The sequence below is a fragment of the Phyllobates terribilis genome, unplaced genomic scaffold (genome assembly GCF_046119375.1).
Source record: "Phyllobates terribilis strain yellow unplaced genomic scaffold, ASM4611937v1 Scaffold_12__6_contigs__length_324123572, whole genome shotgun sequence".
NCBI classification, from domain to species: Eukaryota; Metazoa; Chordata; class Amphibia; order Anura; family Dendrobatidae; genus Phyllobates; species Phyllobates terribilis.
The window spans coordinates 160,613,086-160,635,364 of record NW_027362772.1 but is presented as its reverse complement, the minus strand read 5'-3'; the positions used below and the strand labels follow the sequence as shown (position 1 = coordinate 160,635,364).

The 22,279-nt window shown below is 41.1% G+C and overlaps 1 protein-coding gene across 1 annotated transcript in view; it reads left to right on the top strand.

The window, feature by feature from the left end:
• Positions 1-22,279, top strand: part of LOC141173159 (tubby protein-like) — a 31,565-nt gene that overhangs the window by 6,907 nt on the left and 2,379 nt on the right. Inside the window, exons 3-13 of the mRNA XM_073657794.1 lie at positions 2,693-2,744; positions 3,815-3,977; positions 5,612-5,725; positions 7,503-7,613; positions 9,124-9,222; positions 9,512-9,673; positions 13,676-13,797; positions 14,071-14,247; positions 18,912-19,024; positions 19,805-19,919; positions 21,265-21,363. Coding sequence (XP_073513895.1) covers positions 2,693-2,744; positions 3,815-3,977; positions 5,612-5,725; positions 7,503-7,613; positions 9,124-9,222; positions 9,512-9,673; positions 13,676-13,797; positions 14,071-14,247; positions 18,912-19,024; positions 19,805-19,919; positions 21,265-21,363 — 1,327 coding nt within the window. The remainder of the gene's footprint in view (positions 1-2,692; positions 2,745-3,814; positions 3,978-5,611; positions 5,726-7,502; positions 7,614-9,123; positions 9,223-9,511; positions 9,674-13,675; positions 13,798-14,070; positions 14,248-18,911; positions 19,025-19,804; positions 19,920-21,264; positions 21,364-22,279) is intronic.

Sequence of the window (22,279 nt, the reverse complement as noted above, 5' to 3'; positions counted from 1 at the left end):
CTATTCTGCATGATTTCCTTCCATCCCTCCTTCATTCTTTCTTTCCTTCCTTCCCTCCTTCTCTCTCTCCCTTCTTCCTTTTTTCTCTTTCTTTCCTTACATCTTTCCCTTCCTTCTTTCCTTAATGCCTTCTTTCCCTCATTCTTTCCCTCTCTCTCTCTCCCTCCTTCCTTCCTTCCTTCCCTCCTTCATTCCTCCCTTCCTTCTTTCCATCCTTCTCTCCCTCTCTCTCTCCTTCCTTCTTTCCTTCCTTCCTTCCCTCCTTCCCTTCCTCCTTCATTCTTTCCTTCCTTCCCTCCTTCCTTCCATCCCTTCCTTTCCCCTTCTCTCCCTCCCTCCTTACTTCTTTCCTTCCCTCCCTCCTTCATTCTTTCCATCCTTCCCTCCTTCCATCCCTCCCATCCCCCCTTCTCTCCCTCCATCCTTCCTTCTTTCCTTCCTTCATTTTTTCCTTCCTTCCCTCCTTCCGTCCCTCCCTTCCCCACTTCTCTCCCTCTCTCCCTCCTTCCTTCTTTCCTTCCGTCCCTCCCTCCCCCTTCTCTTCCTCTTTCTCCCTCCCTCCTTTCTTCTTTCCTTCCTTCCCTCCCTACTTCATTCTTTCCTTCCTTCCCTCCTTTCTTCCTTCCATCCCTCCCTCACCCCTTCTCTCCCTCCCTCCTTCCTTCTTTCCTTCCTTCCTTCTCTCCTTCATTCTTTCCTTCCCTCATTCCTTCCGTCCCTCCCTTCCCCCTTCTCTCCCTCTCTCTCCCTCCTTCTTTCTTTCCTTCCTTCCCTCCCTCCTTCATTCTTTCCTTTCTTCCCCCCTTCCTTCCATCCCTTCCTTCCCCCCTTCTCTCTCCTCTCTCTCTCTCCCTACCTCAATCCTTCCTTCCCTCCTTTCCCCCTCTTGCTGGTCACCAAATGAATGGGGGAAAGCTGAAATAATTGGTGCAGTCATATGTATGAGAGACCAGGATAAGTGACACAAAAACAGTAACAATGGAGAAGGAAAAGCTATTCTGCATGATTTCCTTCCATCCCTCCTTCATTCTTTCTTTCCTTCTTTCCCTCCTTCTCTCCCTCTCTCTCTCCTTCCTTCTTTCCTTCCCTTCTTCCCTTCCTCCTTCATTCTTTCCTTCCTTCCCTCCTTCCTTCCGTCCCTTCCTTTCCCCTTCTCTCCCTCCCTCCTTACTTCTTTCCTTCGTTCCCTCTCTCCTTCATTCTTTCCTTCCTTCCCTCCTTCCATCCCTCCCATCCCCCTTCTCTCCCTCTGTCCTTCCTTCTTTCCTTCCTTCATTTTTTCCTTCCTTCCCTCCTTCCGTCCCTCCCTTCCCCACTTCTCTCCCTCTCTCTCCCTCCTTCCTTCTTTCCTTCCGTCCCTCCCTCCCCCTTCTCTTCCTCTTTCTCCCTCCCTCCTTCCTTCTTTCCTTCCTTCCCTCCCTACTTCATTCTTTCCTTCCTTCCCTCCTTTCTTCCTTCCATCCCTCCCTCACCCCTTCTCTCCCTCCCTCCTTCCTTCTTTCCTTCCTTTCTTCCCTCCTTCATTCTTTTCTTCCCTCATTCCTTCCGTCCCTCCCTTCCCCCTTCTCTCCCTCTCTCTCCCTCCTTCTTTCCTTCCTTCCTTCCCTCCCTCCCTCCTTCATTCTTTCCTTTCTTCCCCCCTTCCTTCTGTCCCTCCCTTCCCCCCTTCTCTCTCCTCTCTCTCTCTCTCTCCCTACCTCAATCCTTCCTTCCCTCCTTTCCCCCTCTTGCTGGTCACCAAATGAATGGGGGAAAGCTGAAATAATTGGTGCAGTCATATGTATGTGAGAGACCAGGTGCCAAGACAAACATTAAGGAAGACCTATCACCAGGTTAAAAGTGTCCAATTTTTGCTCTTATTTTATTCTCACTGTTCCCCTGAGTATGCCTGTTTTTTTTTTTTTTTTAAATACGCTATAAAGTTCCAGAGAAATAGGCATTTTTTGCTTAGCACCAATTTTTATGGGGCGGTGCTCTCAGGATCCTCATGGGCGTGTCTTTAGGCTGCTCAGCATAATTATCCTGTGAGTCACGCCCCCTTATAAAGACTATAAAAAGTTGCACTAAATAAAAAGATAAAATTAGAGCACAAACTGACCACTTTTGACCTGATGACAGGTCCTCCTTAAAGTGGCCTGTTTTGGTCAATCGATTTCCTGGGATTCAGACCCACTCCAAACACACATTGATGGCCTATTGGAAGGATGATTTTATTAGTTGAGATCCGTGGGGTCTAGTGTACTGAATACTCTACATTCAGGTGACTTGGATAGGACCCCCGACAATTATGGATAGATTCTAAATGTAAAATCCCACAAACCCATGTTCACACAGTACATTATTTTTTATTTCCTTTAAATACCCCAACAATTTTTGTAGATATTTTCTCCCCTATAAAAATCTCAATATTGAACCTATATGAATATCAAATACTCAAACAGTAAATGGATCCAACATATGCTGAACAAAAACAGCACCGATGGAGCCCATTGACTATAGTAGGGTCCTTGGGTTTCCATTAGGTTGTCCATCATGTTAATGAAACAAAAAATTAAAAATAGTGTAGAAAGCTGAACTTTTTCTTTTACTGTAAATGGCTTGGATGCAGGTGTGAACAAAGCCTTAAAAAGTGCAGCAGGTGGTTTGGCCAAATAATATATTTTCTGAACAATATTTTTTTCCCTCAATGCAGTAAATTTCAAGATGATGGACATGACATGCGTCAACAAAAATTGGAGAAGCAGGTAAAATCATGGATGTATGTTTGGAGCGGTGTAGGGTTGTGTTATCAACGCGTGTTTAGAGAAAACCGACCCACCATCCAACTATACAGAACTAGTATACATCCACCGGTGATCTGCTCTGCTTTTTTCGGCACTGTTGTAGCCACTCTGTTATGGGTTAACCAAAAGATTCTCTGGTGATCCAGTCCACCCTTGGTTTGGACAATTCTTGGTTCCTGTTTGATATGGTTCCTATAAGTGACTAGAAAACATCATGCAAAACAATTTACATAGCTATAAACACAAGTAATACTTTGTGAATACTGTAGACCCTTAGTTAAAGGAGAATACAAATTATTTTTTGAGATCAGATCAGATTGATCAGCATGATATAAAAAAAATAAAAGAAGTAGTTCTAACCTTTACTGATGCCCGCAGCTTTCGTTCTGAGGTTCACCTGTTCCCTGCTGGTCTCCACTTCCTGATTCCATCTCTACATACTCCTATTGGCTGAGAATGCCCTCTCATCCAATCACTTCCCACAACAGTGACTGTCTCAGCCAGTGATTGGCCGAGCATTTCCATGCCTTTCTAGTATGCTGTGAAAGGAAGTAGAGGCCAGTAGGGAGTGGGTAAACCTAAGATTTTGAGTTGGATGAGATCATTGTGCCTAGTACTATTATTATTATTATTATTTTTATATCAATTTCAAACCTTTTTCCGAATCATTTTTATTTCTTTGAATCGTCATGTTACTTTTTATTTCACTAATCAATAGTACATGTGAAAATAAGCAACTTTGTAATACATATATTAACTGTCAACTCCTATCTCAGCAATAGGAAAATCAGTAATCACTGAAGACAGATTTTACCAGTGAATTGAGAATTTTGAGACTGAAAATCAGTCCAGGAGGAGAAAGAAGCAGAATTCTATAATCGGATATATTATAAAGTTTCTTATTTGGGAAACAAAAATTAAAACACCTCAATATTGCAGACAAATAGACTGAACTGAACATTCAATACCAAATAGGGATTTTTTCCATAATAAAATTACCAGAATCATTATAAGAAATATTTTCTCCCAAGCGAAATATTCATGAGAAGAAACAAAGGAGGAAGCGCCTGGATCCTCTGATGCTTCAAGCCAATCCAGATATGAAGGTAAAGCCACGGAGGTGTCCAAAGTCTGAGGAGCAAGTACTACTGGTGGAGTCATGTACCGTGTCCAGCATTTATTCAGGAATGGGAGGTAAAAACACTATGAACTATAACCCTAAACTGCCCCTCCGATCCACAGATCAAATGTAATGTGATGGGGTATCAGGATCAATAATAACTGGGGTCTTCCTTTTGCTTCCCTTCGAAAAGTTAACAATCTCTTCTTCTTTAGCCCAATGTTGCTACCACACTTTTTTTTGGGTAGTCTGAGAATCTCACCCTATTCTTGGAGTGACCAGCACTGATCATGACTGTTGATCCAAAAGCAGATGTAGTGTCCAAGACTAATGTGATTGATTCAGTTGAAAGTTGGTGGATGTGTACAGCAGTGCTCCATCCTTGACATGGATCATGGGCTATCATCTAGCCAATAGGCCCCATATATTGCATATGTGCACCATTACAAGGCATTCTTTTAAATTAGATTTTTTTTAGGTTATAAAAAACTAGAAGCTATTCCAGATATGTTAAGAGACCATATGGCACAGACATGTAGACTTATGTGTGATGTAACACAAGAGTCAATACAATGATCCATCTAGGAGGGATAGGTCCTTGGAATTTAGGAACTTTTAGGTATGAAAAAAAAAGTTAAACAAATATATGGAAGGTTGGCGGGAGAAGAAGATGAAAATGAAAAATTAAAGACCACAATGAACATATTGTAAATGTCCATAAAAAAAAACAAGTGATCACATAGCCGGTAAGATAAACTATGATCCAGCTCACCCAGAATTAAGTTTCCAGCAATCCTTAGCTCGGTTTATTGTAAATTCGGATTAAAACAGGACATTCCTAGTAGTAGAAAACAAATTATATAAAAGCTTTCCTGCCCGTTTCAGACTAAAACTAAGTCCATGAGTAAGGACTATTTTCTAGTCTGAAACGCGTAGGAAAAGTTTCTATTTTAATATACTTACATATTGTAGGGGTTCACTCTCTCTGGTAGGTATTAGGCATTATGCCTTAGGTAACATTCATACAGGCAATGCAGTTTTGTTCCAAACATGTTCAGTTTTTATAGCTTTCCACAGGTTGCACAGCACCAATACAACAAACTCATAAACATAAATCCCTAGCCTTCTCCAGATGCTAGCTACACAGAACAGACCCTGGCTACTCATACATGGCTGAACTATACCCAGCCAAGCTATTGTCCATAGAAATCACTGATACTTTTAGTTTGGTGCATACGGCCTGTGCAGACTCTTCTCATCGAGATTCTGGCCTCTCTTCAGCTCCAAGACACATCCAGTCTGGTCAGCTTCCCCCCCAGCTGACTGACTAAACTACGGATAACATCAGCTAGCCTGGCTATATACAGAGCCAGCCAGGTGCAAATAATCAGAGCCTGTAGAGCTAGGATTTAACCCTAGCCAACCTGGCTTTCCTATATATATATATCCTGTTTTTATCAAAATTTACAATAACGTTTTTGAACATTTTTAATCCAAAAAATGGCTGAATTCCTTCTATATTCTACTTTGATCACATAGCCAGTAAAATAAGGTGAACAATATCGATATTAGGTAAAATTTACAAGGATAATTATACTGGACAAACCTCCTATTAAAATCTTCTTCCCATATTTATTACTTATTTGCATTACTAATGAGCTCTTTATACATTACCTTTGTTCTTCTACTCCATTACAACAATTTGAAGGTATTACCAATCCCTTGCTCTCAGAGGGAATGCATGAAAGTGTTTGCTACAGTCCGACCGGAAGGAATATGAAGGCTGATTGCAAGACAAAGAAGGAGCTGCAACACCATGGAGGTATACCATTTTCATCAATGCCAATGTTAATCGCATATTTATATCAGCACCAAAAAACATTAAAGGTGTTGTCCATATTTGGGGGCATTTTTTTTTTTACTTAAATGCATGTGTTGTGAGAAATAAATACATTTTTAAATTGGGTTTCATTATAAATGTTGCACCATTTGTCTTTTATAGGCTCTTTATTTCCTTACACGTCCAACTTTGGTCCTATATTAGCTAAGAGGAGTTCAGAAAAAGACAAATGTTTAACGCCCATCAGAGTAAACTCACTGACAGACTCTCAGCCAACTCATTCTACTGCCAGCGATAGACAAGGTTACACAGAGGCCATAGAAGAGAAAAGGTGCAACATTTTCTATGAAACCCAACAGTAAAAAATATTTTTAACCCCAAATACATGTATTTAGGTAAACAAGGGAGTTCAAAAGGGGACATCCCATTTAAAGGGACTGTCCATTTTTTTTAAACTTAGTGCCCACTATGTGTTTTTCAAGCTTTTTTGCAGAGGAATTTCCGCAGCGAAAATGCTTAAAAAACGCTTGGTAATACGTGCCCTATGATCCCCAATGATAATCCGCATGTGCTGTGAACATGCTGTGGAAATTTCCGCTGTGGATTATCATCGTGGAAAAATCTGCAGCATGTCCATTATTTTTGCGGAAACGCGGCATAATTGCCGCCATTGACTTGCATTGAATTATCCGCATGACTACATGTGCACATGCGGATATTAAGCGATTCAATGTGCGGATGGTACCCGGGTCTGGAGGACAGGAGACTCTCCTCCAGACCCGGGTACCATAGTACCTGTTAAAAAAAGAATTTAAAATGAAAAAAAACATTATACTCACCTTCTGATGGCCCACGGTCTTCTCTCCGGTGCGTCCTGGCTCTCCGGTGGCTCGCGATGGTGTAAAAGGACCTTCCATGACGTCATTTAGTCATGTGACAGGTCACGCGACCGCCGACATCAGCTGCGTCGGCGGTCAAGTGACCTGTCACATGACTAAATGATGTTATGGAAGGTCCTTTTACATCACCACGAGCCGCCCAAGACAACGGACGCAACGGAGAGAAGATTGGAGGCCATCAGAAGGTGAGTATAATGGGGTTTTTTTTATTTTTTTTACCATTTTTATTCTTTTTTTAACTATTAACTTGGTCACACTATATGCCGGTTGCATGGATTTATATAGTGTGACCAAGTTGTCAAGCACTTTTCCAAATGACGCTAAAATCGCTTGGAAAAGCGCTTGATAACCTGCATGCAAAAATGCATGCAAAAACGCTTGACAAACGCTTCTACCTGGCAGGAAAAACGCATGTAAAAAACGCATGCGTTTTTCCTCCCAGGGAGATGCAGAAAAAATCAGCAGCATTTCTGCATCGTGGGCACTTAGCCTTACCCCTATATTCTCAGTTCTTTGTATCAAAACAAACTGTGCCTTGATTACCCACCCTGGGTCCAGCGCTGAGCCTCCGCCGCTGTCCTTGTCTCAGTTCTTTGGTTGAGGCATGATGTCACGTCGACAAAACTGCAGCCAATCACTGTACGGTTTACATGGGCAGAGCCGCTGAGCTCCGCAATTGGCTGCAGTGATGTCAACATGATGTCATCACTGTATTCAAGCAATATAAATCAGAGCAGCAAAGGAGACAACGCAGCGGACCTGGGGAGGGTGAGTAAAGACCAGTTGTGTTTTTTTTTACAATGAACTGTATAGGTGAAAGTTTTATGAAGCTGGAAAAACTCTTTATTTCTTTCTTATAGAGATTTCAGATGAAGATCTGGAGGAGACAATTCTTGAAGACACCAGACCCTTAACGAGCAGGAAAGAACACCTCCAAGCCAAACCGAAGCAGAAGACCAAAACCAAGGCAGGTACGTGTCATGATAATGCCTTTTAAACAGGGTGATGATCCCCCCAACAATCGTGTCTTCATGTGAATGCTTTTATTTTTACAAGATAGATGTGGATCCCACCAATGTCCCACCAATGTCGCCCACATCTATTTCAAGAACGGGTCCCTGTCTTATAGGGAATGGGGAGGTACAGTAGCTTCGCATGCAGCTCTCACTATTAACTTGAATGGGAGTTTGAAAAATTGCCAAAAAAGTTTGGTAATAATTCAGAACTTCCTTAAAAGTGAATGGAACGACCAGCGTGAGTGCGGCCACCTCTTCATTCATGGTTGAGTGAGATGGACCTGATTTTTGAGATAGATAAGGGTCCCAGTGGTGTGACCCCCCCCCATCTATCAGCTATTTATGGCATACAATGATCAACAGTGATGCATATTTTGATTAACAGATTATTAATTTGATGTTTGACCTTTATATACATTTATGGTTTTATGGTTTCCACCCCCAGTTTTCATTAACATTAGGAGTAAATTATTAATATTTAGGATTATAAATTTAAAGGGTGCCCCCCTCAAAAAAATCAGACCCCCATATGGAGCCACAGTACAGAATCCAATTTTTGTGGATGAATTATACTTAAACCAAAGAAACTAGATTTGTTCTTGTTAATTTTATTCACTGATGACATATAAAAACGGATCTCATGCGAATGGGATACAGATGACAAATGGATGACAATACAGATAAAAAAATTGTCTGTTATTTTTTTTTGGACCAAAATCAGATGATTATTTTGTCATCTCAGCTTAATCCATAGCTTCCAGAGCACCTAGATAAAACTAAGGACTCGATTCATCATTTGCATTTTTTTAAGTCACTTTTTTTTCCAGTCTTGCAGTTTTCATTGCAAATTTTTGCACCAAATTGTTCAAAATTGGTGCACATGGAATTTTTTAAAATGCTATTTTTGTTGTCTTTGACCTAATTTTGCGACTTTTTAATGCAAAAAGTAGCATGCGTTGTAAAATGGCGCAGAAATGTGCCAAAATAATCAGTGTGCATCAAATCATTCCAGGAAGGTAGGAAGCAACTTTTTAAAAAACAAAAAAGAGCATTTGTTGAATCAATTTAAAACATCTGGAAAAGCGATATTGACATAAAAAAAATCATAAAAATAACTGAACAGATGAAAATTTAAAAAAGGTGGAATTTTTTTTATGAATTTGTCATGAATCAAAAAGTCACTAAAAGAAAAGTATTCATGCCAAAAAATGGATGAAAATGCAATGATGAATCGGGCCTATAGTTTTGCAAAGTGTAGCAATAGTCTGTGCAGTTTTTATAAGACATAAAAATATGAATTGCATTTCTAAGGCCTTTTCTGCATCAAAAAATGTTCTACCACCATATTGTGCATAGCGTTCTTACCATTCTTATCTACTGCTGTCTTCTGTTTCTGGAAGAAGGCAATTTTATATCTGAAGATATGTCCATGTATTATCACTGTACGGTTTTTTATTATATCCAGGAAAACATGACGCGAAAGAACCCAAGAAACCATCACCCAAGGTGTCAAAGACTCGTAGAGCTCATGATTGTGAGAAAGAGAACACGCCACAAAATAAAGGTAGCACACGTTATGATAATATTGGTGCTGACTCGAGTATTACTGAGCCATATACATGAGAAAACATCTTAACACTAATTTTGGTGGGGCCAGCCACCAATCTAACATGTACTAAGGACCTCCTAAATCTTCTTCAACATTAAAGGGATGATGGTTTTTGGCAATGTTGGGAGTTCACTTTTATGTGGGGTAAACACATTTTTTGACAACACTTATCTCAGTTGTATGGCCAGCTCATATCCGAGATATAATAATGTTGAAACAACTTCCCATTTCAAAATTTGTATAGGTGTCGAGGTACAAACCCAAGATATTATTCAAGAAATAACATCTGATAAGATGGTTGCCTTCAAGAATTCCAGTGATGAAGAAAATTCATTGAGCATAGGAGATCGAACAGTCCCTCCTGCACCCATCAAGCAACGTCATAAAAAGAAGCCACAGAAAACAGGTATATATGGGTTCCTTTAACAACGACGTTCTTGTAAAAGACTCAGGCCTAAAGACAGAAATGGGAATGTCCATGGTGGAGACAACGGGAAAGTCCATGATATAATTCCATATTGTAGCCACTCTACTATATTGTTTATTGACCACGATCCCTTGACAACATAAAGACATGAGGAACATTATTCTTCCACCTAAGTCATCTTAAAAAACATTCAGACGTGAAGAACATAAAGGCCGCCATACACATTAGATTAAAGTTGGCTGAACCTGCAGATATCAGCAGTATTCGTCTAATGTGGATAGGGGCCTCCGAACCCTCCCTGGACTGATGAAGTTGGATGAGAGAAGGATCTGGCCTGATGGATTTTAATGGCTGATCCTTTTGTCCTCCTTGGACATAAGCCTTTGCCAAAGTAGTCTTGCAGCAGCTCTCTCATTAAGAACAAAGGAGCGCTCGGCTGAGCTATCTAATGTGTATGGGGGCCTTTAGTTTTCAGGGCTGACCATTCTCTTTTTTTGTAAAACAGTGTAGTTGAGGGTACCCGAGTAACGTACATCACTGTTAGGGATGAGCAGACACGTGGAAGTTCGGGTGCGGCTGAGCTTTAGTGCAAAGTTTGATTCGGGTACCAGAACTTGACCCCGAACCCATATACAGTACAGACCAAAAGTTTGGACACACCTTCTCATTTAAAGATTTTTCTGTATTTTCATGACTTTGAAAATTGTACATTCACACTGAAGGCATCAAAACTATGAATTAACACATGTGGAATTATATACTTAACAAAAAAGTGCGAAAGAACTGAAAATATGTCTTATATTCTAGGTTCTTCAAAGTAGCCTTTGCTTTGATGACTGCTTTGCACACTCTTGGCATTCTCTTGATGAGCTTCAAGAGGTAGTCACAGGAAATGGTTTTCCAACAATCTTGAAGGAGTTCCCAGAGATGCTTAGCACTTGTTGGCCCTTTTGCCTTCACTCTGCGGTCCAGCTCACCTCAAACCATCTCGATTGGGTTCAGGTCTGGTGACTGTGGAGGCCAGGTCATCTGGCGCAGCACCCCATCACTCTCCTTCTTGGTCAAATAGCCCTTACACAGCCTGGAGGTGTGTTTGGGGTCATTGTCCTGTTGAAAAATAAATGATGGTCCAACTAAACGCAAACCGGATGTAATAGCATGCCGCTGCAAGATGCTGTGGTAGCCATGCTGGTTCAGTATGCCTTCAATTTTGAATAAATCCCCAACAGTGTCACCAGAAAAGCACCCCCACACCATCACACCTCCTCCTCCATGCTTCACGGTGGGAACCAGGCATGTAGAGTCCATCCGTTCACCTTTTCTGCGTCGCACAAAGACACGGTGGTTGGAACCAAAGATCTCAAATTTGGACTCATCAGACCAAAGCACAGATTTCCACTGGTCTAATGTCCATCCCTTGTGTTCTTTAGCCCAAACAAGTCTCTTCTGCTTGTTGCCTGTCCTTAGCAGTGGTTTCCTAGCAGCTATTTTACCATGAAGGACTGCTGCACAAAGTCTCCTCTTAACAGTTGTTGTAGAGATGTGTCTGCTGCTAGAACTCTGTATGGCATTGACCTGGTCTCTAATCTGAGCTGCTGTTAACCTGCGATTTCTGAGGCTGGTGACTCGGATAAACTTATCCTCAGAAGCAGAGCTAACTCTTGGTCTTCCTTTCCTGAGGCGGTCCTCATGTGAGCCAGTTTCTTTGTAGCGCTTGATGGTTTTTGCAACTGCACTTGGGGACACATTCAAAGTTTGCCCAATTTTTCGGACTGACTGACCTTCATTTCTTAAAGTAATGATGGCCACTCGTTTTTCTTTACTTAGCTGCTTTTTTCTTGCCATAATACAAATTCTAACAGCCTATTCAGTAGGACTATCAGCTGTGTATCCACCTGACTTCTGCACAACACAACTGATGGCCCCAACCCCATTTATAAGGCAAGAAATCCCACTTATTAAATCTGACAGGGCACACCTGTGAAGTGAAAACCATTTCCGGTGACTACCTCTTGAAGCTCATCAAGAGAATGCCAAGAGTGTGCAAAGCAGTCATCAAAGAAAAAGGTGGTTACTTTGAAGAACCTAGAATATAAGACATATTTTCAGTTGCTTCACACATTTTTGTTAAGCATATAATTCCACATGTGTTAATTCATAGTTTTGATGCCTTCAGTGTGAATGTACAATTTTCAAAGTCATGAAAATACAGAAAAATCTTTAAATGAGAAGGTGTGTCCAAACTTTTGGTCTGTACTGTAAGTCAATAGGGACCCAAACTTTGGTGCTGTAAAATGGTCTTAGTAAGGGCTAGGACTCTGCAAAAGTAAGAAAAATGGGGGCAAGAGCAGGAAAATTGCCATGCAAACAAATGTGGATAGGGAAATTACTTAAAATAACACACAATAAAAAATATAAAAAATAATAATCTTAAACCATTAGGCGGAGGTCCAAGTGGAGGAGTAGAGTAGTGCCTTGTGTTTTTAGCTTACTGTACTCGTTTATAAATTAATTAAAAATGATGTGGGGTTCCCCCTATTTTTAATAACCAGCCAAGGGAAAGTAGATAGCGGTCAGCTGGTCTTATTATGCTGGGAAAAAGTGAATATCCATGGAATATCTGCCCCCAGCTGTCTGTTTTGCCTTTGCTGATTATTAAAAAAAAATGGGGGACCCCCTAAAATAAGGATGTGAGGTCCCCACTATTTTTAATAACCAACTAAGGCAAAGCAGACAGCTGGGGGCTGATATTAATAGGCTGGGAAGGGTCATGGATATTGGCCCCTTTCCAGCCTAATAAGACCAGCCTTCAGCCACCCCAGAAATGGTGCATCTATTAGCCTCGGCTCTTCCCGATTGCCCTGGTTTGGTGACAATCAGGGTAATGGGATTGTGGGGTTGATGTCAGATGTGTAATGTCCGCTGATATTAAGCCCACAGGTTAGTAATGGACAGGCTTCTATCAGACACCCCCATTACTAACCCAGTAAGTAAGAAGAGAAGAAAACACACTGAAAAAAATCTTTATTTGAAAAAAACCTCCCCAACAATTTCCCTCTTTCCCCCATACATTAAAAAAACAACAATAATAATAAAAAAATAACAATCCGAAGGGGCTGCCGTAATACATAATATGGAGATCCCACGACAATTCCAGTCTTCTTCATCCAGTCTATGACGCTCCATTCAGAGAATGCAGCTCCATTGCCAGTCTAAACCTAACCCTAACCCTAGGCATGGCTGTGATGGTGTCGGAAGTGCCCACACCGGAAAATCTTGTTGATTTGCTACGCTTCAACAAGCTTTACTAGTCTGCTAAAACTGAAAAGTAACACAGACATACAGTAAGAAGTCCATGTTCGGGGTTCGGTACTGGACATTAGGTATCCGGTACAAGCCCCGAACTTTACAGTTTAGGTTCGCTCATCCCTGATCACTGTTTCAAAGTTTTGGTAGAATTGAGCATACATTTTCTATTTGGCCTAAAGGACAAGTTTGATAGGGGGGGCAAGATTTTTAAAAGTTCGATTCCCCCTCTTTAAGGGGTTGTCCGCAGGATAGGTCATCAATATGAAATTCGTGGGAGTCCAACACCTGGTACCCCCATCAATCAGCTATTATTTTCCCTGGTGGACATTGGATGTAAATATTTTGAATGCAGCTCATTCTTTTACATAGGAATCATTTTGCAGTACGATGAATAGGTCATCAATATGCTGTGCCTGGACAACCCCTCTAAAGAAACGTTCCATTGGACCTAACCTATGTCATAATTTTTGGCTCATGTCCAGTATAAGCAATGAATAGAAGTGAAATTTCCTTGTGAAGGGAAGAAAGGTATTTTTGGTTAGAATTTTTGCAAAATATGTTTATATTCTGTAATAAGTTCATTGTGAGACCTCAACTACCGTATATGTATGAAATTGACCTGTAAATCCAGCCTAACAATGTGCCATTTATTCTTCTTGATGATGACCTCAGCGAAATCCAGAAGAAGACGGGATTCCAATGAAGGGGATACCAATGAAGATAACGACTTTGATGAAGATTCAGATATCCTTAGCAGTGTTGTATATACAAGACCAATGTCTTCCTTGAGTAAAGTAAGTTTTAGGGAGAACCCAATATCTCTCCTGAGATGTCTGGAGCATCTTCTGCAACATCTCTGTGATGTTCCATCCCTCATTTATTCCTCTTTGAAATTTATGAATAAATGACAACTGGGTAGGAGGTGTATCACTACCCATCTGACACTTTCAACACTGATTGGACAGTGTCAGTCTGTGTAGGGACAGCCCCCGACTAGTAACAGGTCCACTTTGAAGATAGATCAACCCTTATATTGTAGCATAACCTAATGCAGAGCCTCTTCTTAGGAAGAAGACCCCGAGATTGCTGCCTGCTTAGAAATTGATGATCTGAAAGGTTTTGCTTTACGCCCAGCTCCTCGGAGTATGACTTTTCAGTGCCGCATCACCAGGGACAAGAAAGGAGTAGATAGAGGACTCTACCCCACCTACTACCTTCATTTAGAGAGAGAAGATGCTAAAAGAGTAAGTAATGAATAAATGTGCTCTTCCTATGGGTTTTCACTGTGAATTTCTAGAGGGAAATATTTAAAATGTATTTTTGCAAACTTGATTAAAATAAATAGATTTAATGGAAATCTGTCAGTAGGATTCCCCCTCCTAAGCCAACTATATGGGCTTGCAGATCATAAAAAGTTGAATGAAATGATACTTTGATATCTGCGATCCGATGTCTTATTCTGAGAAATCCATGTTTTCTTAATATGTAAATGATCTGTTAAGATCTATGGGCCGGACATAGATCTCCCCGAGAATCTGCCTCCAGAGCTTATTGTAAATGAAAGGGGGCATTACCAGTGTGAGACATGTAGATCAGGAGAGCAGACTGTCAGTCATTATATGTCTCACACTGGTAATGCCTCCTTTCATTTATAATAAGCCTAGGAGGCAGATTCTCTGGGAGATCTACAGTACAGACCAAAAGTTTGGACACACCTTCTCATTTAAAGATTTTTCTGTATTTTCATGACTATGAAAATTGTACATTCACACTGAAGGCATCAAAACTAGGAATTAACACATGTGGAATTATATACTTAACAAAAAAGTGTGAAACAACTGAAAATATGTCTTATATTCTAGGTTCTTCAAAGTAGCCACCTTTTGCTTTGATGACTGCTTTTCACACTCTTGGCATTCTCTTGATGAGCTTCAAGAGGTAGTCACCGGAAATGGTCTTCCAACAATCTTGAAGGAGTTCCCAGAGATGCTTAGCACTTGTTGGCCCTTTTGCCTTCACTCTGCGGTCCAGCTCACCCCAAACCATCTCGATTGGGTTCAGGTCTGGTGACTGTGGAGGCCAGGTCATCTGACGTAGCACCCCATCACTCTCCTTCTTGGTCAAATAGCCCTTACACAGCCTGGGGGTGTGTTTGAGGTCATTGTCATGTTGAAAAATAAATGATGGTCCAACTAAACGCAAACCGGATGGAATAGCATGCCGCTGCAAGATGCTGTGGTAGCCATGCTGGTTCAGTATGCCTTCAATTTTGAATAAATCCCCAACAGTGTCACCAGCAAAGCACCATTACACCATCACAAGTCCTCCTCCATGCTTCACGGTGGGAACCAGGCATGTAGAGTCCATCCGTTCACCTTTTCTGCGTCGCACAAAGACACGGTGGTTGGAACCAAAGATCTCAAATTTGGACTCATCAGACCAAAGCACAGATTTCCACTGGTCTAATGTCCATTCCTTGTGTTCTTTAGCCCAAACAAGTCTCTTCTGCTTGTTGCCTGTCCTTAGCAGTGGTTTCCTAGCAGCTATTTTACCATGAAGGACTGCTGCACAAAGTCTCCTCTTAACAGTAGTTGAAGAGATGTGTCTGCTGCTAGAACTCTGTGTGGCATTGACCTGGTCTCTAATCTGAGCTGTTGTTAACCTGCGATTTCTGAGGCTGGTGACTCGGATAAACTTATCCTCAGAAGCAGAGGTGACTCTTGGTCTTCCTTTCCTGGGGCGGTCCTCATGTGAGCCAGTTTCTTTGTAGCGCTTGATGGGTTTTGCAACTGCACTTGGGGACACTTTCAAAGTTTGCCCAATTTTTCGCACTGACTGACTTTCACTTCTTAAAGTAATGATGGCCACTCGTTTTTCTTTACTTAGCTGTTTTTTTCTTGCCATAATACAAATTCTAACAGTCTATTCAGTAGGACTATCAGCTATGTATCCACATGACTTCTGCACAACACAACTGATGGTCCCAACCCCATTTATAAGGCAAGAAATCCCACTTATTAAACCTGACAGGGCACACCTGTGAAGTGAAAACCATTTCCAGTGGCTACCTCTTGAAGCTCATCAAGAGAATGCCAAGGGTGTGCAAAGCAGTCATCAAAGCAAAAGGTGGCTACTTTGAAGAGCCTAGAATATAAGACATATTTTCAGTTGTTTCACACTTTTTTGTTAAGTATATAATTCCACATGTGTTAATTCATAATTTTGATGCCTTCAGTGTGAATGTACAATTTTCACAGTCATGAAAATACAGAAAAATCTTTAAATGAGAAGGTGTGTCCAAACTTTTGGTCTGTACTGTATGTCCAGCCCATAGATCTTAACAGCTCATTTACATATTAAGAAAAATGTGGATTTCTCAGGAATAAGACCGGATCGCAGATATCAAGGTATCATTTTATTCAGCTTCCTATGAGCTACATGCCCATATAGACGGCTTAGGAGGGGGGATCCTACTGACAGATTCCCTTCAAGTTTTTTAAATAAAAAAAATTACGAAAATCATGTATGCCTCAGCCCAAGTTTCCATAGCCCTCCCTTTACCTTATCAGTATGTATGTTCTGTCATCCAGAACATTGAACATTCTGTCTTACCCTAGAAACTAGAGAATGGTGGCCTCATTTAGATGTCCGTGTTTCACGTATGTGTCCTATCAGTGTTTTTCATGGATAGAACTCACGGTCTATGCGTTTGTTCACATTTTTTGTGGACGAATTAGGGATCCAATTTTCCCTTTCAAATGAATGGGTCCTACAAAAAACACATAGCATGTATCATCTGAGTGTTGTCTGTAATTTACTGTTTAATGGGTTAGGAGAAGCTCTGAATTTTTTTTTTGTGCATATGATATGAGAAAAATGAAGGCCAGATGGTAAAAAGTGGATGAAAAATGTTATTTGTTAGAAGAAAGATAACTTTCTAACCTAAATATCATGGAATCTCCAAACAGCTGATTGGTAAGGGTGCTAGGAGTCAAATCCCCTACTGATCTAACTTTGATGACCTAAGGAGAAATCATCAAAATATCATAGAAAACCTTTTTAATCCCAATGATAAATTTACTTACTTACTTGGACTTAGACTTACTTGGAGGAAATGTATTTCCATTCGGTCTTCTGTTACTTATTTAATCACTAGACCCAAAAGTTATATTAAATACAACATTCATTCAGAGAACTTGTGTTTATGAATGACTAAATATAACTATTTAAAGAATTACTGTCACCACTTTAAAAGTGACCAGTTATTGCTCTTATTTTATTCCTGTGACTCCGCTGAGTAATCAGTTTTTTTTTCTTTTTTTAAAACCCCTCATGCAGTTCTAGAGATATAGGCCTCAAAGGATCCTCGGGGGCGTGTCTTTAGGCTCCTCTACATTTTTTCCCTGTGAGCCACGCCCCCTTGCTAAAGACCATAGAAATTAGAAATAATAAAAAGATTTATATCTCTGCAACCTTACGACGGATTTAAATAAAAAAAAACTTAAGGGAGCAGCAGGAATAAAATAAGAGCAAAAACTATCAACTTTTGACCTTGTGACAGGTCCTCTTTAGAGGTACCGTAATATCTCTATATAAAGGTAAACTCAAACAGCTTTTTTTTCTGGAAAGAATCACCTTTTATGGGATATTTTTTTAGAAAATTCTTGGATTTTTGGCTCATTAAAGCTTAGACTCCTAAATTGGCCTAGGTTTACAAAACGAGATTATTATTATTTATTATTGTAGCGCCATTTATTCCATGGCGCTTTGCATGTGAAAAGGGGTATACATACAAAAACAATTACAATGATCTTTAACAAAATGTGACGGCGACTGGTACAGGAAGAGAGAGGACCCTACCCGCGAGGGCTCACAGTCTACAGGGGATGTGTGAGGATACAGTAGGTCAGGGTAGAGCTGGTCGTGCAGTGATATGGTGGAACGGTGGTTACTGCAGGTTGTAGGCTTGTTGGAAGAGGTGGGTCTTCAGGTTCCTTTTGAAGGTTCCCACGGTAGGCGAGAGTCTGATATGTTGGGGTAGAGAGTTCCAGAGTAGGGGGGATGTATGGGAGAAATCTTGTATGCGGTTGTGGGAAGAGGAGATGAGAGGAGAGTAGAGAAGAAGATCTTGTGAGGATCAGAGGTTGTGTGCAGGTAAGTACTGGTAGACTAGGTCACAGATTTATGGAGATGACAGGTTGTGGATGGCTTTGTATGCCATGGTTAGGGTTTTGAACTGGAGTCTCTGGGCAATGGGGATTCAGTGAAGGGATTGACAGAGAGGAGAGGCTGGGGAATAGCGGGGGGACTAGTGGCAAAATTAGTGGTAAATAAGTTAAAACTGGACCTTTCTAATAGGATTCCTACCCACAGGTTAGACCAGCAGAAGTTCTCACACAATAATTGCTGACCTCACTCGTGAAGCAGTAAGGTCACCATTTTTGGCCAGCCTATAAATACTGTATGTAAATTGTTTCAGAGGCAAAGACAGAAATTTGGGTGCATACATAGCCTTTTATATGAGGTTTGAGTGACTCTACTGTAGAATGGGAAGTGCCCAGTGAATCTTGGAATCTTTGGGAATTTTGTTATAGCCAAAGCATCATTGTATAAATTTTTATCCAAGATACCATAATTTAAAGTCACATGATAGAACTTATTTTGAGTCTCAAGCTGGTTCGTTTGTGGTCAAATATGGAAGAAAAGAACCATAAGAAGCAATTAAATCCACTATGCCAGTGATGCCAAGATCACAGTTGGGTTGTTAACCTAATCTGGTTGTTAGTGTAACTGTTTGCCTTCTGCACCATACAGATTGGGTATATATCTTTCCAACAACTTCTCATTCGGAAACTTTTAATTCGAGACTTTGAATATAGTAATGTTTCTTATCATCTCCTTTTTAAAGCTTTTTCTCATGGCTGGAAGGAAGAGAAAGAAAAGCAAGACCTCAAATTATCTCATCTCAGTAGATCCCACTGACCTTTCCCGAGGAGGAGAAAGCGTGATTGGAAAAGTCAGGTGACTGATTACATGTACAACTTCATCAAGTGGAAAATTACTGCATAATTTCCACTTCCATCTTTTTCCTCTCTAGAGTCTAAGGGGTAATATCTCTCTTTGTGGAGAGTGACATGCCTAATATGCCAGTGTAAGGAGACATATTGGCCATGTAATACTCCTCTGCATGGCCAGTAAGTCTCCTTACACTGGCACGTCAGACATGTCACTCTCCACAAGGGGAGACATTACCCCTTGAACCCCAGTCAGAGGCCTCTCATACAGCCAAATCAGATCTAATGCTTTGCACTGAAGAGGGGCAACACCCTGAAACACATGTCTGCAAACTGAGAATTTGATATCATATGACAAGGCACAGTAGAAGGTCGATATTGACTTGCTACTTCCAATAGGTGGCAGTAGAGTTTAAGTCATCTTTCTCTCTGAAGAGACAATTTGTATATTTTATCTCTAGAGAAACTGTATTTTTGGAAATCAAAAAATTATGACAAATGGATGGACAGGAGATGACACGAAAAGTTCTTATGTTCGGAGTGGACAACAGGGACCATTTTGATTTTTTTCTATGGGACCGCCTCTCTTCTGTGCCTGTCACCATGACCAGAGCTTAATTTATTAGTTAAAACCTGTATTAATAACCCAGAACAACATTTAATATTCTGTTGTCTGACATTGGAAATCAAAATCAATGCAAACCACCAGAGCAGACTTTGATATTCTTAATGGCCATAACTCTAATCTAGATCCATATTTTTTATCTTACAATACTTATGATGCCAGGTCAAACATGCTTGGAACCAAATTCACAATATTCGACAATGGAGTAAACCCTGACAAGCAGCCCTTTGTGCAGGAGAGGGAATCGCTCCGGCAGGAATTGGTGTCTGTATCTTATGTAAGTGACTCTGTTTTTTTGGAAAGTTTCCTATTAGGGAAAAGTAACATCTTTCTCACCTTCCATCAGCTTGTAGCTTTCTTACTTTCTCAGTAAATGTTCAAAAACATCCTCAGTCAGCAAAATGTCTGTCTACTGTAAAAATGTAAATCATAAACTGTGAATAGGAGGGGAGAAGGGGGATGCAGCTGCAGTTTTTCAATGCACTGTTTGATCGAAGCCCTGAGAACCACTACTTTACCTGATGGCATCTGCTGCTCTTCTTTTGATAAGCCGGCCTGGTGTCACGCAAGGTGTGGGAAAGACTTAGTGCAACACAAAGGTAAGCGGGAAAGGGAGCCCAGACTCTAGGGAAAGGGGAAGTGGAGACCTCCTAGGCTAATCTACAATCACCCTGTTTCTACTAACGTCCCTATATTGGCTCTTCACCAATCACCGCACACGAACCTCACGATGTCTTTCCCTGGCGTTTGGCCCTGGCTAGGGAAGGGAGGGGGATGAGCTCTAGTTGATCCCCACTGACAACTAAAGACAACAAGGGGGAACAAACAAGGGAAGATAGCTTAGCTTTTAGTTGACTTCAGAGAGATGAACACTCGTCCTCATAGCTCCAGAGAGGATGAAGTAATGCACTTGCTCCGAGTCTTCACAAAGGGGAATGTGAGTATCGCCAGCACCTCCCTCTAGCAGACAGTAGGTATTTATACACCCAGGCAGGGTGTTAATTAGCCAGAGGAAGGTAGCCACTGGGTCCTAGAGAGACAGCCTCTAAGAAGGTGTCTGTAATACCAAACGTAGAGATCTCCTGCAACCAACTGCAGGGCGACTGTCACTTCTGACACACCTGTGACACCAGGCTTGACATCACATGTCATGATCACACTGCAATGATCAAGAGAAGAGCAGCGAATGTTGCTAGGTAGGAAGCAGTTCTTAGGACTGCCGTCCAACGGCCACAGATTACTGACCTGGCTGATGGATTGGGTCCTGTGACTCGATTCCCACCAATTCTATTATTAATATTTGCTCTATTAGTATGGATTTTTGCTATATTACAAAGTAATGACCCTTCATTCAGTGTGCACAGGCCTTAACGCATGTGGTTTATAGCTTTGTCCCCTTCTCTTAATATGAGCAGAATTAACTAGTTTATAACATAATCGTCAGCATTGTTAAATCAGCCTCGAAATGCCCTTTAGACCGTGCCATTAACAGTTTGTGGTGTAAGAGAAGAAAGGAGAAAACACTTTGAAATGTGCTGATCACACATCAAGGTGGTGAAATATTACACCTAGAGACCATGAATAGTTGACATTTCATCTTATTCCCCTTATCGTTCAAACAGGAAACCAATGTGTTGGGTTTCAGAGGACCCCGGAAAATGTCGGTCATTATTCCTGGGATGAACCAGGATAGTGAAAGAGTATGCATAAGGCCACGCAATGTGAGTCCGTCTGGAGTTATTGTGGTGTTCTCATGGTGAAAGTTTAGTTATCTGTACATTTTTTTGTTAATTTTTTGGGTCTTGGGTCAAGAAAGTATATGAAAGTGAACTTAAAGAGGTTGTCTGGTGAATACAAGTTATCACATACGCACGGAATAGATGATAACTTGTTGACAAGTGGGTGGCCGACCACTGGGACCCTCCCTAATCAGTAGAGCTAGGAACTTTTATCATTATTAGAATGAAGCCGCAATGCCCATGCTCAACCGCTGCTCTATTCATTCCCTTTGGGACTGACGATCGTTGTTCTTGGTTTTCTCCGGCAGCAACATACAGAAAGAATGGAGCGATGGTTGGGGGTTCCGACCTGCTGCTCTATGTTGTAATGGCAAAAACAATTTCCAGATCTGCCGATTGGTGCAGGTCCCATTGGTCACCACTGATCCGAATGTTAAGACCTATCTTCTGAATAGGTGATAACTTGTTTTCCCTGGACAAAACCTTTAAATTTTTCCAAATATAATACCTATTACATGCCAGTTAGAGTTGGTATGAATCAATTTGCACCTCCCAGTCCATGGGCCATGATAGTGGTCTGTGGCCACTAGATGGGAGCAGGAAAACCACTTCTTACCTGACGGTCCGAATAATCAAAAGATGAGCCTCGGATGCCGTCAGGTAAGAGGTGGTTCTCCCGTTTCTGTCCAGCAGCCACAGACTACTTTCGCAACCAATAGACTGGAATGTGTGAATCAATTTGCACCAACTTTAATGTCAATGAATATGTCTGCCAAGCTGTCAAGTCAGTAAGGCACCTTCAAAAATGGCAGGGTTCTTGTGCTTGATTTCATTGGAGAGGTAGCCATGCATGAGTAGTCATTCTTTTCCGAATTCAATAAAATGCGATGGAAGACAC